The sequence below is a fragment of the Natrix helvetica genome, assembly GCF_964273705.1.
Source record: "Natrix helvetica genome assembly, chromosome: 1".
Lineage (NCBI taxonomy): Eukaryota > Metazoa > Chordata > Lepidosauria > Squamata > Natricidae > Natrix > Natrix helvetica.
Genome location: NC_138548.1, coordinates 188,970,364 through 188,996,757, shown reverse-complemented (window position 1 = coordinate 188,996,757; position 26,394 = coordinate 188,970,364). Strand labels below are relative to the sequence as shown.

The window sequence follows — 26,394 nt, the reverse complement described above, 5'->3', positions numbered from 1 at the left end:
ATTAGATTTATAGAAAGAAGTCATTTTCCAAAAAGAACATGGTTTCAATGTTTCAGCAATCTAGCGTGGATTAAAATAATTCATGTTTACAATGGTTGTAGGTTTATGTAGTTTTCTTTTTGCAACAAAACATTAACCAGTTATTGAAGTTTGGATTTCTATTGTATTTTCTTGTGAAACAGGCCTTGATTCCCCCACTGGACTGGATTTCTCAGAAATAACAGCCCATTCTTTCACTGTCCATTGGATTGCTCCTCGCTCCCCCATCTCTGGCTATAAAATACGCCACCACCTTGAGCAAGGTGGAAGTAGACCCAAAGAAGTCCGTGTTGCACCATCTCGCAACTCCATCACACTCACAGATCTGATTCCAGGGTCAGAGTATGTGGTTAGTGTATCTGCCTTCTATGGGAAAGAAGAGAGTTTGCCCTTAATTGGACAGCAAAGTACAGGTAAGAGCTGAATAAGAAAAATAATTGCAAATTATTAGTATCTTCGTCTGCGGAATCAGATTTCACTTGGGGGGGGGGGAATCTTTCCTAAAACCGAATTAGCAAATTGAGTCAGAAACCTCACTTTAATGGGTTAAAGTGGTATAAAAACACAAGAACCTAAATGTTTAAAAATGACTTTAAAAAATGAAAAGATGCATTGCAGCAACTTAATTTATATAGGGACAAAAACTTCTACAAATTTATTCTGTATTTATTATTACTATACGCAGAGATCCAGCCCTATATCTCTTCTTTTCTCTTCTCAACATAAAGATGAAAAATGTGGCAGTATCTGCTGCCAATGAGCCAGAAAAACATGGAACATATTCTATTGACATTAAACACAATAATAAGAAGAAGGTGCTTTAAATGGTTATGAAGAGTGTGAATAAGATAAGGAATCTCTGAAGCTGTTTGTGGAATGCCAGCTTAAAAATTCAGACTGTGCAAATATTGAAAATGATTCACATGAAGTGTTTTGGACCTCGTGTGAACACGGGACCTCTCTGCTGTTAATGTTGCAGTGTTTTTTCAGACTCATTAATCAATAGTAGAGAGGTGCTGCAAGTGAGATGAGAGAATAAAAGTTGAGAGATGCTGCCAGCTCCCAGTCAGACTCTATGGACATGTGTGCTACTTTGTATTGCACTTGGAAAAGGGATGGGGCTTGTGTTTTGATGCTGAAGCATACCTTGTCAGACACTTGGGTGCTGCATGTACTGTATGTGACTCGTGGATCATTTCATAAATAATTTTAAAGCATGTATTCTCTAATAATCTCTGTAGTAAGACTTTAGTGGTCATTTAGTGGTCAACTGTATTATTTTGAAGGGTGGGGGTAAATTGGGCCCCAAAGGAACTAAATAAGCAATGATGTATCTTGAAGTTGCAGGCTTGAAAATTCAGCCCATGTGGGCTTCCTCAACTAGGTATGCAAAGCCTACCCATACTTATTTCCATCTTAATTGCTTTACAAAGAGGAGGAATCCTGCATCTGAAAATTACCCCCTTGTTACTGAATTTTGGCAGCATGATTTGGGGAACTTAAAATCTGCAAAAATGGATTTAGAGAGGTGTATATAGTATAACAATTAAAAGATTAATGAGATAAATATTAAACACTGCTTTTAAAAATATTCCTAGTTTCTGATGTTCCAAGAGATCTACATGTGACTGCTACTGGCCCCACTAGTCTAGTCATTTCCTGGGATGCACCTGCTGTTACAGTTCGATACTACAGGATCACATATGGAGAAACAGGTGAGCGCTGTTGGATGTTGATATTTGTAAGAAAAGATTAGCCTTCAATTGAAAAAAATGATGGGATGGTATTAGAAAGGTGATAAAGTGTGTTTTTCCCATAAGAATGTCCTTTCCGCATGCGTGTATATATATGTATGTATGTATGTATGTATGTATGTATGTATATATGTATGTATATATATATGTATATATATAAAATCAGTAGCACATAGCAGATCTGAATCCAAGGAGATTTGAACTTATGACTCAGAAAATCTTAGTATAATTGTAATGTACAGATTTATATTGTTTGATCATAATGTAATACAAATACAGAAGCATTCAATTGATGACTTAACATATTATATTTTAAACTGTAGATGTCAGGTACAAGCAACCAAGAATCATTCATGAACAGGCCCAAATAGATATTTAATTGTTGATCACCTATATTACCAGAATCTCACCAGACTTTCTGCCCTCTCTTGGGAAATTGCAGATGGAGACCCAAAGGTCTTCCCTTGAACCAATTCCAAGCTAGAATGTCTCTTTACTTCCCATAGAAGGGCTCCCTCTCCTTCAGCCAGAAACGGCTCTTCAGTGTTAGAAAATAGCAACAATTATTTAGGATGTCTCCTGGGTATAGACCACAGATAAAAGATTTCAATAACTAAGGAAGGCAGACTATTCGTTTAAAGCTGCTTTTAGAGCTGAATTCTTGAAGTTTTGAGAAAACGTTTGAAATAAATTTTGGAGATACCCTTGATGCAAGTTATTTTACAAGACCCAAGAACTATGTTAAATTACCAATTCTGGTTTTTCAGATATTTTATAGTTTAGTTAGAAGATACCACAAAGCATTAATTGTTGTGGCTGGGTCACAACAATATATATGTTTTTCCTTTTATTTATTTTTTAAAGTTTTTTTTGTTTTAAATTTTCAAAACAAACGCAACACAAAGAATCCTCATTCTTTACATACTGTAGAAAGTGTATCAGTTGGTTACTTTCGTGCGTCTCTTCCACTGTCGTCACAAAATTCGTATTAACTCAAGTATTTTAAATCAGATATTTTATACATATTACCATCATCATACCTCCATTTTCATTTGACTATAATTGTTTAAACGTCCTTCATCATAAAATGTATCAAGATTTAAAACTTGACCACATACTGGCATTTCATTTGTTATTTCTAATATCCTCCAATAACACTATATCCTTATGGCCTATTCTGACTAAACATCAATAATATTTAGTAACAAAAATTTCTAATCCTCCTTTCCAAATCACTGTTTACAATTTACATCCAATTTCCTTATGTTGTACCCATACACATATATATGCACATCCAATTGTATATTTACATCCAATTTCCTTATGTTGTACGTACACACACACACACACACACGGGTACAACATAAGGAAATTGGATGTAAATTGTGAACAATGATTTGGAAAGGAGGATTAGAATTTTTTGTTACTAAATATTATTGATGTATATATATATGTATGTATGTATGTATATATGTATGTATATATATGTATATGTATATGTATATGTATATGTATATATGTATGTATGTATGTATGTATGTATGTATGTATGTATGTATGTGTTGTATTTGTGCTGATAAATAAAGGGAGACTAGTATAGATCTATTTCAAGCTATTTAGCTCTCATCAGCTAGCCATACCCTTACTGGGATTTGAACCCCATATTTGGGCATACCAGGGATTGTAACACAAATACATATGTATGTATGTGTATGTATGTATGTATGTATGTATGTATGTATGTATGTATGTATGTATGTATGTATGTATATGTTTTTCCTTTTATGGGAAGTTATTGGAAAGCGAGAGCCACTTTGGTAAAAAGGTTAAAAGGGGAAAAATTGGAAAGCAGTTCATGATGATGATGAGGAGGAAGAGAAGTAATCTCTTAACTGTTTTGTACTATTACCTTCAGGTGGCAGTGGGCCTGTTCAAGAGTTCACTGTTCCTGGTCATGTCTCCACTGCTACGATTTCCGGTCTTAAGCCTGGAGTAGATTATACCATTACTGTGTATGCTGTCACTGGGCGAGGGGACAGTCCTGCCAGTAGCAAACCAGTCAGCATAAATTACCAAATAGGTAAACCTGTTTTCTCTTTGAATTAAAGACATAAACAAACATTCTATTGCCTTCATTTAATCTGTTATGTACTCAGAATGTTTTCTATTTGTTCTGATCATTTGCAACTTATTGAAAATACTTATATCTTGCTTTTATGGTGTACTGAAATGTTTGGCGACAGTAAAGGAAGACATATTTTTATTTCTGGGTCTTTGATCAAATGAGAATGGTTAACAGTTATTTTAAATTTTATAAGTTTCACTATTGTTTGAAAGGATACAAAGAAATTGAAACAGGCACCTACAGTAAGAGAGATACAGACAAAGTAGAGAAGGCAACAAGGATGATAAAGAGTTCCTAATGGTAAACTTTAGTAGAACCAGTTGCCAAGAAAGGTAACACTAAACAAAACTTTAAAAAAATTGGGGAAACTTGTAAATTAGAACATCAGTATTCCATTGTTGATTTTCTTCTAGTATCTGGAATTAGGATCAACAAGATCTAATACATATTCTATTTATCTCCTGGAGCTATAGAGAGAGACTTCCATAAGATGGAGTAGGTAAAATGAAACTAACACCATTGGATTTAGAATAATGAAAGATCTCCAATAATTATTACCACATTATCCTAAGCTATTATCCTAAGCTGAATGAGTGCAATGTTAAGTGTAACTGAAATAACAAGTACTAGCAATAAGGTAATATTGTTTGTAGTTAATATACATTTTTTGCACATCAAATTAAAATGGCATGAAATACAAGGAAATAAACTGTAAAAAATGTAAAGAAAAGCATTAACTAAAACACAAAAATTAGCAACTTAGCTAATTAAAAATTAGCATGTTAACTTTAATATTTTTAAATAAACAATGCTTAATAATAACAATACATCTTAAGATGGCACCTCAGCCTTTGCAGAGCTGCCATAAGGGATCTGAAAAAACTGTATGAAAAACATTTGTTGTCCATATTAGCTTTCTGCATCTCTCATAGTGGGGCATCCTGACTATTTTAAATTGGTAGGAAGATTCAGTTGATACAACCAGGAATTAATGCAGAGTACCATGGTGTTATGTATTCCTTTGGCTGTCAGTTTTATTGAATAGTTGTTGTAATAGTTTTGACTTCTCTGTTTTGAGATTACAGTCTTGCATAATTTTTAATGATCTTAATTTTGTGCTTCACTGATTCTTTTTATATTACTTACTTTACTTTACTTTTATTTAGATTTCTAGACCGCCCCCTCTCCCGAAAGGGACTCGGGGGTACAGTCAAAGTACAGTCAAATTAAAACACAAATACATAGGAATAAATACAAATACACAAATCCTTAAATTAGATGAGGAGGTTAAAAGACTGTATCTTAAAGTAAAGCTATTGAAATTGTGATTCTTAATCTGTTTTTTGTGCTTCGCCAAGAGGCATCCTAACTGGTGGTGGTAATGGTGGTGGTCGTGGTAACAACAACATGATGTTAGGATTTAAAACCATTGGAGCCTGAAGGACAAAATTTAACATTGAAAGTTAAATTTTCATGTGCAGAGGTTGATACACCATCGCAGCTACAAGTTACCGATGTTCAAGACAACAGCCTTACTGTGCAGTGGCAGCCTTCTTCTTCCCCAGTGACTGGTTATAGAGTGACAGCTACCCCCAAGGATGGCCATAGCCCCACAAAAACGAGAGTTCTTTCTGCAGGTAAGCACAAACAAATCACAGGAAGCAGGATGCAATCTGAGTATTTCAGTGAAAGTAAGGAAACTCTAATTTTAATTTGACTCGCTTGCAAGTCAATAATGTGGGATTATGATAGTCTATTATGTTTTGGGGAGGTTTTGCAGAAGAGAAGGAAATTGTGAACACTGGAAAGATTATGCTGAGATCTGTGGAAAAACTGGCATCATACCATTAATACCAAACGGTCCACTAAGAAATATTTTTAGATTGAATCTCAGCAAGCTTGGAGATCTTTCTGCTTTACTAGTTAGAATGATTGTCAGAATTCTGGCTAGCCTATAGAATACAGAAGCCATCACTTTGGCAAACCTATTACTTCTAAGCACTTTCTTTTCTTTGTAGAATTGTTTTCATGGGGAACTAAGAGTAATAAATTAAGAGGGGATGATAAATGGAAGAAATTTCAAGTCAAAAGGGGATAAGTGGTGTGTTACTACTATGGAATTTTATTCCATGGGCATGGATTAATGAGGAACATTTACTTCTCTGCCTTCTGGCCACAGAATCGACCAGATTTTATTTTTTATTGTTTGTGGAATCTTTTTTCTTTTCAAGGAAAGGCTTGCTAGGGGAATTTGCTGTATTTCTGGGAGTATAAGACACACTGGAGTATAAGACGCACCGAGGTTTTGAAGAGGCAAATTTAAAAAAAAGTAGGTAGGTAGATAGACGGATAGAGAGGGAGAGAAAGAAAGAGAAATACAGTAGGTAGGTAGATAGGTAGAGAGAGTAGTTAGTTAGTTAGTTAGGTAGGTAGGTAGGTAGGTAGGTAGGTAGGTAGATAAAGGGATAGAGAGAGAAAAATGGAGATAAATAGAGAAATACAGTAGGTAGGTAGAGAGAGAGAGAAAGTAGGTAGGTAGGTAGATAGAGGGATAGAGAGAGAGAGAGAAATACAGTAGATAGGTGGGAGTGTGTGTGTGTGTGTGTGTGTAGATAGGTAGGTAGAGGGATAGAGAGAGAGAAATACAGTAGGTAGGTAGGGAGAGAGAGTGAGTAGGTAAGTGGGTAGGTAGATAGAGGGATAAAGAGAGAGAGAAATACAGTAGGTGGGGAGAGAGAGAGTAGGTAGGTAGGTAGATGTGTCCAGGTGTGTTTATCCATGTGCTGGAGAAGGAAATCACTGACAAACCTTAGGACTTTGTTTCTGCTGGCACAGCACTTGATCAATGTAATTCTCATCAGTTAAAGAGCTTTCCAAAAGGAAAAAAAAGTTTTTGCACTCTGCAAACCTCCGGAAAACGGCCCATTTTTCGTGAAAACAGGCCCATTTCTTTTCCAAATAAAAGGCATGAATAGCCTTGGGGAGGCTTGCAGAGTGCCTTTGGGGGGGGGGAGCAAAAACGGCCAGTTTTTCCTGAAATGGGCCTGTTTGTCAAACAAATTGCATGCATAGCCTTATGGAGGCTTATAGAGTGCTGCTTGGGGGGGGGAACGGCCCATTTTTTGCTTATTTCTGCCCCCGCCCCCAGCACTCAGGAGCTCTCTGAAAGCCTTCATAAGGCTATGCACAGCCATTTTGGTGAAGGGGCAGGGCTTCGGGAGGTAAAAATATGTTGTATTCTATATATAAGACGCACCCAGATTTTCAGCCTCTTTTTTGAGGAAAAAAGGTGCGTCTTATACTCTGAAAAATACGGTACATGATTCTGTTCACATCTGTTCTTTGGCTTATCTTGAGGTAGGCCATAAAATACAACTTTAGTAGTTGCTTTTACTTTTGGATTCTTTACAGTTTGTAGATTTTGAGGATATACAAATATGGGCATTACTACTTGCTCACTCAATTCTCAATTAAATCAGCCATAAGAGGATTTAAACATGTGCTTCTTGGAAGTGAACAAGGTCTTCTTGTGAGAGATATGACTTTTTTCCTGCTTAAGAGAGACAGCCAAGAATTAGAAAGCCATAGCCAATATTAAATATTTCATTTCTGGTGAAGGTATTTGTAATTGTACTTCAATAAGATTTTTTTTTCTTACCTTGATGATGTGCTGAAATGAGTGTATCGTTATAAAGACATTTTGAATATTTTATAAAGATTTTAATAATTGTGTTATTAATTATGTCATAATCATTCTACTTTGCATTTTTTGAAATGATGATAGCTGTTTGGTTTGTTTGAACCCATTGCCTTTGATGATACACAACCACATTGACTATCATTTGAGAAAAGAATGTATTTTGCCTATCCAGTTTTAGTATATAAATTGTGGTGGTTTTGACTTAGCATATTATGGCAAATCAGGCAGATGCAGTTGATCCAATAAATAAATAAATTGCCTAGTATGTAGACTGTAACACAGGTAATCACTTTGAAACTGTTTCTAGAGGATTTAAAAAGCAATTTATGTTCGGCATGGGGACCCATTCTTTAAAGGGAAAAAAAAGGAAATGTCAACTTGTAAAGCGTTGCCATGACTATTATCAGGTTGGCATTGGAGGGAGGATTTCATGCATACCTTTGTCTCAAGGCTCGTAAATTAATTAGGTCCTCTTGTGGGAACTTCACATCTTACTATATTTGAAACTTGTAATACCAGCAGCTGCTATCATCTATCTAAAGGTCATAAGGACTGAAGTCATACATTGTAAAACTTCCCTACATTGGGCAGATTTTGAGATGTTCTAAAACAGGAATAGTTGTTGCAATACTTTCTAAAAGAATGCTTGCCCATCATGTAATTTACACGTGATTAAAACTTCTGATGACGATCTGTTTTTAAAAACACTGAAACAATGGATACCATGGTCTATTTCTAGAGAAAAGTATTTCTACATTTACTTTGTCAAAATATTTGTGACACTGAAATCTGTTTAAATTGTTTGTTTTGCTCTGAAATAGTTTCTATCCTATCCTATGATTATTCAGAACAAGTTGTTTTTCTTCCTGAAGGGCAACTGAATACTCAGACCATATATAAATATATATTTTATTTATTGCAGAACAAACAGAAGTCACAATTGATGAACTACAACCTACAGTTGAGTATGTGGTTAGCGTCTATGCCCAAGGGCCAAATGGAGAAAGCCAGCCTTTGGTTGAGAAAGTTGTTACAAGTATGTAAATTCAAATTTCCCACATTTCATAGTAGGCGAACAATGTCTACAAATACCTAAATCTCTTGGGATATGTTTATTATCAAAATTTTGAGAAAATGGCAAAAACTATACTATTCTCATAGTTATGTTATGAAAAGCTGTTTTACTACATTTTTTACCCACAAACTGTTTACACTAAAATTTAAACTAAATTTATAAGTGGTAGAAATCATTAATTGGTTAATAATTTGGAAAAGATAATCTGACTGAAGAAGATCTGTTCTTTATGTACTATTTATTTACAATGCAACATTTGTAAAATTTAATATAGCTACCCACTCCAGTAGACTCTGGGCATTTTACAAAACAAAATATTATTTTGGGTATACAATAGGTCATATGTCTAACTTTTTTATTCTTCTCAGGAACTTGTGAGCAACAAATAAGTAATAAAAGAGGCCTTTGCATTAGAAAATATGAAGAAATTTAAATCCAGGATTTAAAATAGTTTTTTTAACCAAAATTTTCCTTTGTTTTACACAAAATCAAATAAAATAACCTGTTTGGTATTGCTACTCATTCTGAAGCTGTCATCCCACAAATAGATAGATATATGAGCAGTAGCAATAGGCTGCAGTCTTATTCTCACTTAACTGGAAGTAAGGCCACTGAACAAAAGGAAACTTCTGTTCAAGGTAATCGTAAGATCACCCTGTAATTAATTAGCTGTGATTAGCTATTATAAGAGTCTTTATGTGGCACTTCAGGTAGGAAAAAAATGAATTCTTCTTCTTGGTCTCCAAAAGCAAGAAGGCTTTGCATGCTTATAACAAGAGCGCTTTGTGCTACCCCAAATCTGCTTTGCGTCCTCCTCTGCTTAACCTTTCACCATTAATTTGCCTAACAGACATTGACCGTCCTAAAGGACTGGCATTCACTGCAGTGGATGTTGATTCCATCAAAATTGCTTGGGAAAGCCCACAGGGGCAAGTCACCGGATACAGGGTGACCTATTCAACCCCTGAGGATGGAATCCAGGAACTATTCCCTGCTCCAGATGGTGAAGACGACACTGCGGAGCTGCATGGCCTCAGGCTGGGTTCTGAGTATACTGTTTACATTGTTGCCTTGCACAATGACTTGGAAAGCCTACCTTTGATTGGGACCCAGACTACAGGTACACATGAATAATGTCACCTGGTGACCATGATACCTGTTCCTTCTTGTGAAGGAATCCAGTTGCAGCTAATTATCTATGAAGTGCTTGGGTTATACAGTGCTGAGGTATGGGATCAGAGCAACATCAGTGGGTAAGGATTAATAGAACCCAAACATACTGTGCAATATTGGAGACATGGAATCATACATAAAATTCCACATCCATGTGCAAACAAAAGAATAATGTTTTAGTGTCAGATTATTATTTTTTGAATCCAAAGATAGATACTGTTCCTTCTCTCAGTTGCATAGCTTCCCTCTTTCTGCAGCTGCTATAATAACTCAGATATTATATATCTATATGTAATATATGTGTGTATATATAATATATTTCAGCTGTAGTATAGATTTGAGGGGCCATAGGTGGCGCAACAAGAATTAGATCTGGATTGATGACATTTGTATGAACATTTTGTTTTAATTTTTTAAGTAGGAGTTTCCTCTGGCTCAAATCCTGATCACAATAATTGAGACAGGATTCTTTATATTCCCTTTTTAAAAACCAGATGTTATAAAGCAGAATTGTGCAATTGTTTTAAAATAGTGGACATATTTGGAATTTTGAAAACATTTTTGCTGTGCTCTCCCAAAATGTCTATCACTGTGAATTTTATGTAATCATAACATTGATGATATGGTGATTGTGACCAGTTTCAAAACATTCATTTCCTAGGAAGAAAATGGGTGGGTTGCTTTGTACCTTCACCTTTAGTCTACTGCCTCTACTATGCCAATTTATCTTGTCATTTTTGGAACATGTATATGTCCTTGTCCAGATTAAGTTATGGTGTAATGGCTCACTTGTTATTTTGCATTGTGGGACAATGTTTTATGATCTCAAAAGAGATAAGTATATTTTTGGAATGTACTGCCCAATATTCAATAGGAAAGATGGTTTAGACTATTTTTCTAGCTTTCATTTACAATGCATGAAAACTTTTAAAAAAACTGTTGTAACTGTAACATAAAAGGAGAAAACTGAATTGATAGTAGTTAAAAGATTTAGATGGCTTTTTGTATTATTGAATTTTTTCTATGTAATCTCAATTTGTAATTCTAAATTTAACAGCAATCCCACCTCCTACGAATCTGAAATTTATTCAGGTTGCTCCAACAAGTCTCACACTAACCTGGACTGCACCAAATGTGAAGCTTACTGGATACCGAGTGAGAGTAAATCCCAAGGAAAAGAATGGCCCAATGAAAGAAATTAACCTTGCTCCAGATAGCACATCTGCTGTTATCTCTGGACTAATGGTGATACTTTTTTATTATTGTTGGTTTGATGTGCTTCTTTTGCAACAATTTAAAATATAGTGAGAGAAAAATATAACTTATATACAGTTTTATTTAGCATTTATAAAATCAATTGGACTTGAAAGTAATGTAATTTATGTAGAAGACATAAATTAAGCACGAACATTTTTCATCTTTGTTTCACTTCATAATTAGCATTAATCTTTTAAGGAAAAGATTATACATATTTTAAGGGTAGTATAAAGACTTTCACATATGTAGCAAGTTGAATAGGGTGATTACCCAAGCCATAGGCTTTTTTTTTCTTTGTAGAGCATCTAAGATACCGAAGGAGAAATAAGGCTAGGTACCAGTATGGTGAAATAGGATTTCCTTTTCCTGTTCTCCATTTCAGGCCTCTCCCATAATTTAAAAATCTTTGAAGCAACATTTAAAGACCAAGAGAGTGCAGTAGGAGAGAAGGTGTTGTCTCCCCTCCTAATCTATTAATAGAAACCATATCCATGTTAGGCTTGGGTATTAATGTTTGGGCTGATGAAGCAGAAGAAGAGAACCATTTGGTTGAAAAAAAAATCCTCATCCCACTTTAGACATGAATACAGCAGATACACAGTCATGTTAAGTATTAGTCATTTTGTTATTTGCTAAAATGGCATGTGTAACAAGTTCTTTGAAGGATGCACATTTCCTAACTTCATATAATTTTTTTATGTCTAGGTGGCAACTAAATATGAAGTTACTATCTATGCTCTGAAGGACTCTTTGACCAGCAGACCTACCCAAGGTGTAGTTAATACTCTGGAAAGTAAGTGATCCCACATAATTAAAATTGCCATAAATCACTGAGCTGAAAGGCAAAACACTGTGTGGCTTTTAAGGCCAGAAATACAAAGAAAGAAGCATTAACAAAATACGTAGTCATTTTTCATCTTTGACATTACAAAATTGTATGTCATTCAGTAAAGTTAAAATTCAAGACACATAAAGGAAATGCCACTTCACACAGTGTGTAACTAAATTACTACAAGATGTGATGTGATCAGCATTGAAGATGTTAAAAGGGGATTTGACAAATAAATGGGGACTCTGTGTTTATCTTCGTGTGATATGACTATTGTTCTCATATTCTTCTATAGGCTTCTATGTAGTCATTTTGTTATGCACTATGAGACAGTGGACAAGGAGCTAGACTTTTGCTGATCCAATAAGGCTACTGTTATATTCTTGTGGAATTGCCAAGAAAAAAAATAATCTTAATGTTCCTAAATAGCTATCCTGGTTTCCTCTTTCCTTCTTGGTTATTTTCCTGTTATCGTAGAGACAGCAGCCAGATTGGGTATGCTCCGTCCATTATCCAATCGGACTGAGTCTACACTTATGATGTCATTGGGCCCTTGTGGCTCCTCCCCAGTTTCATACTCAGTCCAACCTGGACTGGCTGTGAGAATTTATCTCTCCTCCAAATTATTTAATTATATCTTTAATTGGTGAATTTTTCCAAAAAAAATTAGTTGTTCCTTTAAATTGGTTCCTTAAATAATCCTTTATTCTACAATTTGGAGGGAAACTCAAAACTGGCTGCCTCTCCTCAGCTGTCTGATTGCCTGCGACCACGAGTTCGCTCAGGAAGCCTGCCTTGCAATCAGATCGGCCAGCTCACGAGCTATGGCTCCACAGCTGTTTCCCCACGGCACTCCTTGATTCTGGGCACTCGGAGAGACAGGCGACTGGCCACACTTAGTATCGGCGGCCATTTTGCGGTTTGGAAAAGCCCGCAAAGATAGCAGTGGCCATTTTGAGGCTCAGAAAAGCCTCAAAGGAAAACATGTCGGCCATTTTTGATGCTTTAAAAAAGGCGCGAACTCTACAGCAGCCGTTTGGAGTGCCCGGCAACGTGGGGTCACCCCAGGTGGACCTGATCAGGAGTGCCTAGCCAGCAAACGGGTGAGACCGTTGCCTATCTTATTGGGGTGTTGATTTATGTTTGGAGAAATGGCTGATCCAGCTATGGATACGAATGCAGGATTAGAGGAGGCGGGGGCATCAGGGGCAAAGAGCAGCAGGAAGAGGCAAGCCAAAGAAGCCCCTTCCTCAGGAGTAAACCCCAAGGTTTCTAAAGCGACTACCAGGGCAGAAGAGCGCAGGCAGAAGGCCCTTGAGAAAGAATTTCAGAGGCCCCAAAACAACAACATAGTCTAACTGCCCAGCCCTCCCTCCGAGGATCACCAAGTGGCGTCCCCAGCTCCACCTGTCTTGCCTCCCATGGGCCCTGACCCCCCACCCACCCCATGCCTATTCAGAAGGGGGATTGTCTTCTTCGGAATCCCCGTCTTCGATGGAACCTGACAACAAAGGCAATTTCTTTGATGTCCCTCTCAATAGGGAGCACACCTTCGAACAGGCTTCCCTCCCGGTTGCACATGGCTCTGGGGGGGCCCACACCATGTACACCTCTCCTGCTGATATGGCAACCATCATTGCTAAAACCATTAAACAGGTCATGGCTGCTGGCCTACAACAGCAACCCCAACCTGCTCCATCACATGGCCATAAGCATAGATCTTCTGCTGCGGCTCAGCAACCTGATCCCTCTGCCTCTACTTCTCAGGCCTCAATTGGCGGGGAGCAAGATAACGACCATTGACTTACCTGAACTGTCCTTCTATGTGCGCTGCAAGGGGAATCCAAGCATGGGTTAACTTTGTCCATTAGCCTAGAGACTGAGTTACATAATTGTTAAACCACACCTCCTCTGATCGGATAGCTCAGTTTTGTACGAAGGCCCAGCCGAACCAAGAGGTGAAACAATAGTCCGGAAGCCTTAGCCAATGCGGTATGCAATTGATCCAGGTCAGAAGTCAGGAGGCAGGTAGTCAAGTCAGTGGAAGGAAGTCTGAGTCAATGCCTGGACCAGCCGAAGCCAAGGGCGGGTTTGGATTCCCCTCACAGCGGACATAGAAGGACCATTCAGGTAAGTCAACGGTCGTTCTCCTGTGCACTGCTTGGGGAATCCAAGCATGGGACATGCCAAAGCAATGAGAATCAAGGGCGGTGCCCAGGCTGGTTAGTGTTCCCTGATGATGAGAGCACCTTCTGTAAGACCCGCCGCCCAAAAGAGGCCTCAGCCGAGGCGTACATGTCCCCTTTATAATGTCTGATAAAGGGCGACGGTGATGACCAGGTCGCCACCCTGCAGATGTTTTTCACTGAGGTCTGCGTCGCCCAGGCCGCTCTGGTAGCAGCACTCCTGGTGGAATGTGGAGTGATGCATCTGGGAACCGGTCACGATTGGCTGTCGTAGGCAAGGGTGATGCATGCTTTCAACCAGCGGCTGATGGTATGTGGAGATTCCTTCTGTCCCATGGATGATGGCTGAAATGACACAAACAGTGCCTCCGACCTCCTGAACGCCGCGGTGCGCTTTACATAGTGGTGAAGTGTCCTGCGAATGTTAAGGTGATGCCACTGATGTTCCCGTTGGTGCAAAGGATGCGGGCAGAAGTCCGGGAGGATGAGCTCCTGTGCCCTGTGGAACCAAGTGCCCTGTGGAACCTTCCTTCGGAAGGAAGGCCGGGTCTAACTGCAGGACGACCTTGCTAGGCTGAAATATGCAGAGGTCCGGGCGGACCGACAATGCTGCCAGTTCTGAAACCCTTCTGGCCAATGTAATGGCCACCAAGAAAACTGTCTTGAACGTCAGCAACCTGAGACTGATCGTGTGAATGGCTCGAACGGCGTAAACGTAAGGGCATTAAGTACCAAGGACAAGTCCCAGGTAGGGTAGCGATGCACTACCAGAAGCCTGAGATTCGTTGCGCCCTTCAGGAATGTACAGACCCTTGGGTGCTGTGTCAGTGAGCGGCCCTGTCGGCCCTTTATCCGGTTGATAAAGCTGCGGTTTGGCAGCGGAGTGTTGGGCGTCAGACCTTTGTCCAAGCCCATTTGCAAGAATTCCAATACCTGAGGTACAGATGTCCTGTTTGGGTCAGCGCCAGTAGTCCGGCACCACCTGCAGAAGGCCTGCCAGGTGGCCTCGTAGATACGAGTCATGGATGGGCGTCGCGCCACCTGAATTGTGTCGATGACCTTGTCCGAGAAACATTGTTGGGTCAAGATAGCCTGCTCACGTGCCAGCTGGCTAACTGCAGGAGTTGAGGATTCAGGTGGATGAGTGCCCCCTGGGAGCGGTGGATCTGCTTGTCCAGAATTCTCCACGGTCTTGAGACGGACAGATGGACGAGGTCGGCGTACCAAGGGTGGCATGACCACATTGGTGCGATCAGGAGAACCTCCGCCTGTTCTGCCAATATTTTCTGAATGACCAACGGGATGATCAGTAGGGGCGGAAAGGCATACAGGAGGCCCTCTGGCCATGGACTGCGGAGTGCATCGATGCTCTCCTCCCCCAGAGTCCGTACCTGGTGTAAAACCTCGGCAGCTGGGAGTTGTGAGGCAAAGAGGTCCACTTCGGGCTGACCGAACCTCCAAGAGAGTTCCTGGAATAGAGCAGGATGGAGGTGTCACTCTGACTGATCCACTGTGGCCCTGCTCAGCCAATCCGCTTGCATGTTGGCTGAGCCCGATATGTGCCCCGCATTAATTGACAGTAACCGGCTCTCCGCCCAATGGTCGAGCCTCTCTGCTTCTAACATTAGGGATCTGGACTGCGTGCCTCCCTAGCAGTTGACATGAGCCTTGGAGGCCACGTTGTCGGTTAGGATTAGGACGTGGTTGTTCGTCACCAGGTTCCTGAATTTATGGAGGGCTAGGTGGATGCTCACAGTTCTAGCCAGTTTATACTGTTCCTCACCTTCTGGTCCGTCCAATGGCCCTGTGCAACTTGGTCCAGGGCGTGGGCTCCCCACCCTAAGACGCTCACATCCGTCGTTACTACGATGCGGTCTGGCTCCTTGAAGAGGCATCCCTTGAGCAGCTTGGATGAAGTCCACCACCACAGAGACCGTGACACCTTGGGTGGTAACTGGACCCTGAATTGTGAGTGGCTGGTATGTGCCCTCTGGAAGGGGAGCAAAAACCATTGGAGCGGCCTGGCATGGAACCGTGCCCAGGGAGCAATGTCTACATGGGAAATCATGTTTCCGAGCAGCTGGGAGAGGACTGCCAGTGGCAAGGATCTCTGGGATGTCACTTGACTCACCAGATTGCTCAGACTGTGCCGTCTCTCCTGAGACAGGAATACTTCGCACCTCTCCGAGTCGATGATGGTCCCAAGGTGCAATATGGATGAGGTCAGCTGCAGGTGGCTTTTTGGGAAGTTCAGAATGAAGCTGGGTCGCTGCAGGGTGCCGATTGTGTATTGCATGTCCTGGATGACCTGGTCCCGGGATGACAATAAGACCAGGAGATCGTCTAGGTAACAGTTGACTCTCACTGGCATTGACCAAAGAGAGGCAGCTATGACTGCCAGCAGCTTCGTAAAGGTTCGTGGGGCCGATGAACGGTAGGGCCCGGTATTGGAAGTGACGGCCTGCAAACTGGAACCTCAAGAACCTCCGATGTGCCGGGTGGATGGGCACCTGGAGGTACGCCTCCTTGATATCGACAGAGGTCAGCCACTCACCCTGTCGTATGCAGGATAAGATGCTTCTGAGTGACTGCATCTTGAACCTTTGAAATTTTAGGTAAAGGTTGAGTCTTTTCAAATCTAGGATGGCTTGCCATCCTCCCGAGTTCTTGGGGACTAGGAAAAGGATAGAGTAGAACCCTAGTCATTCCTGTCCTTTCGGTGCGTCCTCTATGACGTTGATAGAGAGAAGGTGTTCCATCAGACGCCTCTTTACCTGGCACCTGGATACGGGGCACCTGATAAACCGCCTCGGGGGAATGGCGAGAAATTCTAGAGTAAGGCCCAGCCTCGCTGTCTGAAGGGCCCAGGCATCTAAGGTGGTCTCTGCTCATTGGTGGGCGAAGGCTGTCATTCGCCTGGCAATGGGTCGCCCCTCGTGTGAGTCTCCGGTATCTCCGAAAGGACCGGTTGTTGGCGCCACGAAATGGCCACCGGCCCTGAGGTTGAGTCTTTGTCTGCTGGCGACCCCTGTCCCTGGCACCGGACCTGTCCTGGGTTCGGTTCTGTGGCTGCGTGTAGGACTTGTTGTACTGGGGAGCGTAAGGGACCACGTTGTACCCCAAGTCCCCAGCCCGAAAGGACTGCCTTCTATTGTAAGGCTGCTGTCTCCTATCCGTGCGCCTGTTGGTGACTGGAAGTACCTTGCATTTGTCCCTTGTCTCAATCAGGATAGGGTCAAGCGTGGCACCAAACGGGCCCGCCCTTGAAGGGGGTAGATGCCAAACGCCATTTGGAACGGAGGTCTGCCTGCCAATGGCAGAGCCAAAGGAGGCGGTGGGACGCCACATTGGATGCCACCGCTCGAGAAGCGAACTTTGCTACATTGAGGGTAGCATCGGAGGAGAATTCCAGCGCCACTACCAGCTTGTTGACATCCTGGTGGAGGCGCATATCCTCGGGAGCAAGTCTACCTTGTAACTGCCTAAGCCAAACCAGTGAGGTTCTGTTAAAGAAGGAGGCTGCTGTGGCCGCCCGCAAGGCCCAGGCCGCAGCCTGGTGGGTTTTGCGGATGACCAATTAGGCCTTGCGGTCCTCCGCCTTAAGGCCTTCGGAGATTTCGGACAGAATCAAAGCTGGAGAGGCCAAAGCCGCCACTGGTAGATCAACCATAGGGAACTGCAGGATGCCGTCCAGCTGTGGGGTAGAGGCATAAAGCTTCCTGTCCCCATTGCTGGGGGAAGGGACAGCGGTTAGCTGCAGCCATTGTTTTTGGATAACATCAAGGAACATTTTAGGAAAGGGAATGACCTCCTGTTCCTGCACCTGTTCTGCAAATAAACGTTCAGTAGAATCCAGGCCTACCGCAGTACTTGCTTGAGTGGTGTCCCGTCCCCCTCATGTTGGTAGTGGCCTTTGCCTTATACAAGAGGGACTTGAACAGCGCTGGGCAGAACAACCCGGAGGAAGTCGGGCTAGAGGCCCGGGTGGTGGCTCTGCCTGACCTAGTGCTGGTCTCTGTGGCGGTGGAGGGGGGTGGGGGAGAGATAGAAGCCCCAGCGCTACCCCCAGAAGTGGAGTGATCCGCCATCCTAACTATCGGAACGAGTTGGAAAAACTCAACCTTACAGCCAAATACGGAGTTGGAGCTGCTACGAATAGCGAAGCTAGGTGACCGACACAACCACGCGTACCACGTCAGAGCTCAGCGGTAAAAACCATTGCCTTTCAGTGAAAGCCCCAGACATGCCCCTCCCAGCCGCTGTTGGTGCGCAAAATAATGCTTCCAAAATGGCACCCACTTGAGAAGTGGCGCGAAATTTGAATCTGCCATCCTAATGGCCACCGTTCCTGTGGAAGCCCCTACAAGTAAGCGACGGCGTCTCTGAGCGGTAGGCAATGGCACTAACAGTGCGGCAGCGCGAAGCGGCAAAGTTGTTGAGAAATGCACCGCGCTAACGCAAGCGGGTCGCACCCTCCGAATTCGGCACGGGATCGGCGAACCAACTCCCCCAACCGCGGCCACAGCGAACGGAGAGAGTCGCACCTACTCTCAAGTGCAATTGAACTAGATTTGGCCTTGAATAAGTCCTTTTTTGGCGAACTGTTTCCTCCCCCCTGGCCACTAGAGCCTTAGGGATAACAGATAGCCTTGCCAAACAAACGCGTGGCTGATAGCGAACTGTCACTTAAATATGGAATCCTGAAGAATGGATAAATTTGTCTATTGCTCTATCTAGAGCAAATTGTTTTACGTCTCTTTAGGCTGGACTGAGTTAAAAAACTGAGCTATCCAGTCAGAGGAGGTGTGGTTTAACAATTACGTAACTCAGTCTCTATGCTAATGGACAAAGTTAACCCATGCTTGGATTCCCCAAGCAGCGCACAGGAGAACCTGCGGGACTCAGACCTGTCTGATGACAAGGTGGTCACTCCAGATGCCCCTGCCTTTATCAGATTATTCAAAACTGATGGTTTCAAGTCCCTTCTATTTAAGGCCATTAAAGCTGCTAACTTACCATCTTCTGCTTCAGCTTCTACTTCACAGGATAAACCAGTAGAACCGGCTTCAACTGAGGGTCCCAGTACCCCATTCACCGAACCCACATTGGAAAAAGAGGTGATCCCTGTTCCCAAGATATTCCTGAACATCATCTAGAAGCAGTGGGAGTCTCCAGGCATGGGCCCACAGCCGACCAACCTTGACAAACGTCTCTACAACATTGCACCAGACCTCACCAAGTTCTCCGAGACTCCCCCAGTGGACACACCGGTTGCAGCCCTGTCTTTACCTACTGTGGTCTCTGGAGCCCCTGGGGAGGTTCCCAAGCCTGAGGAGAAAAGATCAGATCAAACCTTAGTCAAAAACTATCAGGCTGGGGCCTGGGCTGTTAGGGCCTCTATGGCCACTTCCTTTTTCTCCAGGGTGGCCTTGGTTTGGATTGAATAGCTTCAGGAACGCATTGCTCCTACTGACACTAGATCACATAGGGATCTCAACAAGATCAGGGCAGCGGTTGAATTTGCGGCTGATTCTTCCCTTAATGCTGCTAGATTCACTTCTAAAGCCATGGCCTCTTCGGTCACGGCCAGACATCTGCTTTGGCTCAAGCCATGGCAGGCGGATGTCAGTACCAAGTGGCGCCTAGCAGCCTCCCCATTCAGTGGCACCCAATTATTTGGTAATCCCTTAGACCCGTACCTCATGGAATCTAAAGACAAGCGCAAGGTTCTTTCATCCATCTACAAGAAACAGGACAGTCGGCCCGCTCCCTTCTATAGGAGGTTGCACTTTCGACCGGCGGACAGGGGACCTTCCTTCCCCTGTCCACAATGCCAATCCTACACTCCCAGACAGAAATCTCAGCAGGACAGGTCCAGTAGAAACACACAGCGTTTCCCTTCCAAGAAATCTTACCGTGAAGGAGGCAACCACCATTTTTCACGTAGGAAATGACTATCTAGACTCTCTTCTGATCAGAGGCCGCCTGGTGTTCTTTGCCCACTGCTGGGAGGAGACCACAACAGACAATTGGGTACTCAAAACTGTCAAATTTGGTCTCATGCTAGAATTCCTCTCCATCCCCCAGGAACACTTCGTTCCATGCCCGGTCTCTCGGTGTCCTCGCAAGAGGGCACTGATGGAACAGGCCATTCAGCACCTGATGGAGATCCGGGCCATCCAACTGGTTCCTCCCCATCAGGAAAGGCACAGGGTTTTTATTCCTGCCTGTTTGTGGTACCGAAGAATTCCGGGGGATGGAGAGCAATTTTAGATCTAAAAACAGTGAACCACCACATTGTCTATCGGCGGTCAGGAAAGGTGACTTCCTCACATCAGTAGACTTGACCGAAACTTACCTTCACATCCCCATCTTCATAGACCACCAAAAATATCTTTGCTTCTCCTATGGGGGGAGGCACTTCCAGTACCGAGCTCTTCCGTTCGGTCTATCCTCTATCCCCAGGGTATTCTCAAAAATATTGGCAGCACTGGCCACCCACATCAGGTCATACCCAGTTAGGATTCTCTGTTACCTGGACGACATCCTCTTGTTGTCCAGGTTTCCGGTTCAGGCAGAAAGAGATCTCGCCCTCACCATTCACACCTTGCGGAATCACGGGTTCAGGGTGAATCTCAAAAACAGTCACCTCGTTCCCAGTACTCGCCTTCTCCACCTCAGGGTCTTGATAGACACCATGACGGAGAGGATGTTCCTATCCAATGACCGCATTCTCAATCTGAGGGAACTTGTCAGGAAGGTACTACGTCTTCGCAAGGCATCCCTTCTTCTCTCCCAAGTCTTGGGCAAGATGGTATCCTGCTTCGGGATTGTCCCATGGGCCAGGTTTCACAGCAGGAGCCTTCAGTGGTTCATGCTCCCACATCAAAAGGCCGACAGGGGCAGTTCTCCTCTCAGGGTCCCTCTTCCCAGACAGGTATTACACTGTCTCAAATGGTGGCAGTCCCTGGCGATTTTGCAAGGGACCTTGTTCTGGGAAGCGTGCCGTCTCACACTTATGACGGACGCAAGTCTGACAGGATGGGGGGGCACACATGCAGGACCTAGTGGCTCAGGGTCAGTGGTCCCTTGAAGAGAGCCAAAACAGCATAAATTGGCTAGAATTGCGGGTGGTTCGCCTCACCTTCAGACACTTCCACCACAGAGTTCAGGCCCGACACATATTAGTCCTCACGGACAATACCACGACCAAGGGACAAATAAACAGACAGGGAGGAACTTGTTCCTGGTCCCTGATGCAGGAGTCCAACCTGTTGTGCCAGTGGGCGGAATCTTACCTGTCATCTCTCAGGGCAGAACACATCTCAGGGGTTTCAAATGTCCAAGCAGACTGGCTGAGCTGGACAACGATAGATCAGGCGGAGTGGAGCATCCATCCAAACCTCTTCCATCGATTGATACTATGGTTAGGCATCTCAGTCCTAGACCTATTCACGACGACAGACAACAACCAGGTACCCAGATATTACTCAAGGTTCATGGACTCCATGGCAGAAGGAGTAGATGCTCTCAGATGCCAGCGGCCCAGGGGTCTCCTGTACGCATTTCCTCCCCTTCCCCTCATTCAGAGGGTAATTCAAAAAATGCTGGAGCAGGAGGCAGAACTGTTGCTGCTAGCGGCGAATTGGCTACGCCGGCCTTGGTATACCGACCTAGTGACTGTCAATCTCCACCCCATGGCACATCCCACGCTCTCTCTTGTCTCTACACCAAGGGTCAGTTTGTCATCCCAACCCCCAGTGGCTGCAATTAACCGCATGGCGATTGAGCGGCAAGCCTTAACAGCCGATAACATCTCCCTCAACATCATTGCTAACATTCAGGCATCACGCAGAAGCTCTACTTACCGCATTTATGACGCCACGTGGCGTACTTTTGCTCTGTGGTGTTCCAACCAGACTTTTGACCCACTTAGGGCATCCATTCTGCAGATATTGGACTTCCTGCAGAGGGGGCTTGATCAGGGACTTACCCCTAACACGCTACTCCGACAGGTGGCCGCTCTGACCTCTGTTCTGGATGGTCTGGCATCCGAACATCTACCTTCTCACCCCTTGATCCAGAGATTTCTCCGTGGAGCGTCCAACCTGCATCCCCCTGCCATACATAGATATCCGATTTAGGACTTACATTGTGTCCTAGAGGCCTTGACTTCCGCGCCCTTTGAACCTATGAGATTCACTTCTTTGAAACTGCTGTACTTCAAAACGCTGTTTTTGGTGGCTGTAACCTCAGCCAGACGTATTTCTGATTTGGTTGCTCTTTCAGTCAGGCATGAATTGTGCGTGTTCCATCCAGACCGAGTTGTCTTAAGACTGGACCCGATATTCATACTGAAGGTCAATAGTTGTTTCCACCGAGGTCAGGAGTTGACCTTACTGAATTTCTGTCCGTTTCCCTGTCACGAGAGGGAGCCCAAGTGGCACACTCTTGACGTACGTCGAGCCCTCAAAATCTACATCGACCACACGACCTCATTTCGCCACTCGGAAGCTCTCTTCATCTCCTTTTGCCAGGCCTCCTCAGGTACCAAGGCTTCAGCGTCTAGTCTGGGGCGCTGGTTAAGAGTCTGTATTAAACTGTCTTATGAACTTCAATCCATACAGGTCTCTGCAAACATTACAGCTCACTCTACACGCACTGCTGTGACATCTGCAGCTTGGTCCACTCAAGCCACCTTGGAAGAAGTTTGCGGCCACCTGGGCGTCTCCCACAGTCTTCATACATCATTACAAGTTGGACAGGTATGCGTCGGCTGACGCAGCCTTTTGGCGCAGGGTGCTGCAACAGTGCTTGTGCCCTAATGGACCTTTTTTTTTACAATTTCCCACCCTAGTGGACAGCCCAGTCTTTGGTATGTCCCAGTCTGGCTGCTGTCTCTACGGTAACAGGAAAATGGGCGTTGGTCTTTACCTGATACGCTCATTTTATGGTAGAGTAGAGACAGCAGCCAGCCCCGCCCTAGTATGGGTCACGCAAGGGGATTCCTTGTGCGGAGGAGAGAGAGAGAGAGAGATACAGTGACTATAGACTTTCACTTTTTGCTCACAATTCTCACTGAGTCTATAGTTTTCCTTCATCTGAAACTGGGGAGGAGCCACAAGGGCCCGATGACATCATAAGTGTAGACTCAGTCCGATTGGTTAATGGATGGAGCATACCCAGTCTGGCTGCTGTCTCTACTCTACCAGAAAATGAGCGTATTAGGTAAGGACCAATGCCCAATTTCAGTCACTGTGAATAGGAGAGGAGAGAGCCAGCTCACAACTCCTGTTATGTGGGGTGGGTTCTCTCTTCTCCTATTTAACATCTGCATGAAGCTACTGGCTCAGATGATCTGATCATTTGGGGTGAGGTATAATCAATATGCAGATGATACCTAGCTATAGATCTCAACCCCAGACACATTGAATGATGCTGTGAATATCCTATCCTATCTAGAGGCTGTGGGGGCCTGGATGAGGTGCAGTGGGCTCTGACTCATTCCAAGCAAGACAGACTGGCTTTGATTATTTAGTTCTCTTGGGAACAAGGTTCTTCTATCTTTGGTATTGGATGAAGTAGCACTGCCTGAGACAGCTAGGGGTCCTCTCAGACTTGTGCTTCTGTTTGAAAAGCAAATGGCAGCTTTAATAGGGCCTTCACACGTCTTCAGATTGTATGTCAGTTGCGCCCCATTCCTGATCTGGGGGACTTTGTTCAGTCACTCATGCCATTATTACCTCTCATTTGGATTATTGTGATGAGCTCTGCATGGGGCTGCCATTGAAAAGCATTTGAGGTTGATACAAAATTCGGCTGCACAATTAGCTAATAGTGCCTGTTACACAATACATGTAACAGTACTACTTCAGGAGCTATTCCATTGTGTTTCCAGATGCTGATTGTCACCTTTAAAGCACTACATGGCTTGGGATCCAGTTCTCAATGGATCGTCTTCTCCCAATAGTTTCTATTCATCCAATTTGGTCTAATAGATTGGTGATGATGTTAGTTGGTGGAGACCAGGGGGAGACCAGTGCCTTCTTGACAATAGTCCCTGCTCTTTGGAACATTCTTCGTTCACTGCCCAGGATGGTCCCAAACCTATTAGCTTTTCATAAGCTTTCAAGACCTGATAATGTGCCTACACCTGGGGTCCTGAAAATGTTAGGGACTCGCTGACAAGAGCCAGACGTCGCGACGACACAATGTGCGGTCTCGATAGCCCGAGACCGCCGTTGATTCTTTTACTGCTGTAACGGTCCATATGGACCTAAGCCGTCCTGGAGAGATGGTGAAAGAGAGACAAATCCTTGCTGGTTACAGAGACATCGCAAAGTCCCTGTTTGACCCAAGGGAAGCTCTCCAAAGCGGTGGTAAATAGACAGCCCCTAGGCTGACAAAGTCGGAGACGGCTCTGGAGGAAAGGCAGTGAAAGTGAGTCTATTTGGTGAGATTTTTTTTTCTTTGAGAATGATTGCCCAAAGAAACTTTTTTTTTCTAGGATAAATTAGTCCTTTAACCTAAGAATAAAGCGGCGAAATTTATCTCTATTGGACTGCCTTAGAAAGGTTTTTTTCCTTTTTTTTTCTATGTAACAAGGTTTTGTGGATTGAAGTGATTGGAACGCTTCCCATTTCTCCTCTTAAGTGAATGAATTGATTTTTTCTTCTATTCCCTGTTACCTTATTTTTTGGCTGAACTAAAACCTCTTTTTTATTTTAACAATCCTTCCTCCTATTGTTTATTAAATTTTATTAAAGATACTTAGAGACTTTTGCTTATTTTTTTTAAGCCTGAAACGAATAAGAGAAAGATGAATCTGCCATTCGGAAGCCAGAACTTGGTTTTTCTTTTTCTTTTGAAACAATGTATCCTTTGTTCTATTTACCTTGATTTTACTGAAGTTGAAGGGTTTGCAGCTTGTTTATGGACTGATAACATCTCAAGGACACGGACTGTTCCTTTGCATGTGTCTGTGAGAAATATTTTGGGCAAGAGAAGGAAAAAAAAAGAGAGAACCCTCCATCTCTGAAAAAATTAGAAGAAACTTGTCCATAAGTGAATTCAAAATAAAAGTATTTTTATATATCAAAGAGATATTGAAGGCGAGAGTGGCAGTGGAGTTTAGATCTTTTTTTTCTTTTTTCGGAAATATGTATCTATATACAGATGAGGAAGCCTTAAGTCTCCAAGATGTTTTGGATGGACTTCAAAATTTATTGGAAGGATCTAAGAGATTTGATAAGAAGTTGGATAAATTATTGTTACGCGTAACAAAAGATGAAGGGGTTGGAGCTCCAAAAACTAAAGAAGAGAATGAAGATATAGAAGATAAAGGCAAGATGAACCTACTAATGAAGCACCCATGAGTGGAAGTGAAAAGATATTGAAAAGTGAATTTGACTATCTGGAGCTCTACTCTCTTGTCAAGATATGGATTTGATGATGGAATTAAGAAGAGAAACAGCTTTAGAAAGACGTCTGATAATCAGAGACATGTTAATTTTAATACCAGCTGAAGGGCAACGAAACTATATGAGAGGTCTTCTGAGCAAAAACATGCGGAGAGAAGTTTTAAAGAACTCTATAAAGAAGCTAATAAGAGAATTGATGCAACAACTGGCTAAAGAGATAAGATTGTTTTATTACTGGAAAGACACAGGTTGACAATGAATGCTGATAATTAAAAACCTAGTTAATCTTTGGTGATTAATAAGTAGGATTTTGTAGATGCTTATAGAATGTTTTTGTTTTTAAAATGTTTATTCGTTAACAGATAATCCATTATGATAATAATAGTGAAATAATAACCTTAATTAGTGAAAACAATTTGGATATAAACCATAAATTGGGACCTGGGAAAAAGATTTATTAATTTTACTATTTTTTTGGGGGGTTTGGATTTTGTTACAAAGATGTAATCTCTCCTGGGTACTTATAAATTCTACTAATAAATTTTTGTTTACATTTATTATAAAGATGTTAGATAACTACAATAATAATAACGAAATGTTACTGGCCAAAGAGATAAGATTGTTTTGTTACTGGAAAGACAGAGGTTGACAAGGAGTGTTGATAATTAAAAACTTAGTTAATCCTTGGTGATTAATAAGTAGGATTTTGTAGATGATTATAGAATGTCTTTATTTTTAAAACGTTTATTCGTTAACAAATAATCCATTATGATAATAATAAAAAAAAATAACTTTAATTAGTAAAAACAATTAGGATATAAACTATAACTTGGGAC

The 26,394-nt window shown here is 42.6% G+C and overlaps 1 protein-coding gene across 1 annotated transcript in view; it reads left to right on the top strand.

The window, feature by feature from the left end:
* The window catches only part of FN1 (fibronectin 1), a 150,379-nt gene that overhangs the window by 103,042 nt on the left and 20,943 nt on the right, over positions 1-26,394 (top strand). Inside the window, exons 29-36 of the mRNA XM_081967190.1 lie at positions 183-452; positions 1,638-1,754; positions 3,709-3,873; positions 5,400-5,555; positions 8,541-8,654; positions 9,544-9,813; positions 10,924-11,111; positions 11,829-11,916. Coding sequence (XP_081823316.1) covers positions 183-452; positions 1,638-1,754; positions 3,709-3,873; positions 5,400-5,555; positions 8,541-8,654; positions 9,544-9,813; positions 10,924-11,111; positions 11,829-11,916 — 1,368 coding nt within the window. The remainder of the gene's footprint in view (positions 1-182; positions 453-1,637; positions 1,755-3,708; positions 3,874-5,399; positions 5,556-8,540; positions 8,655-9,543; positions 9,814-10,923; positions 11,112-11,828; positions 11,917-26,394) is intronic.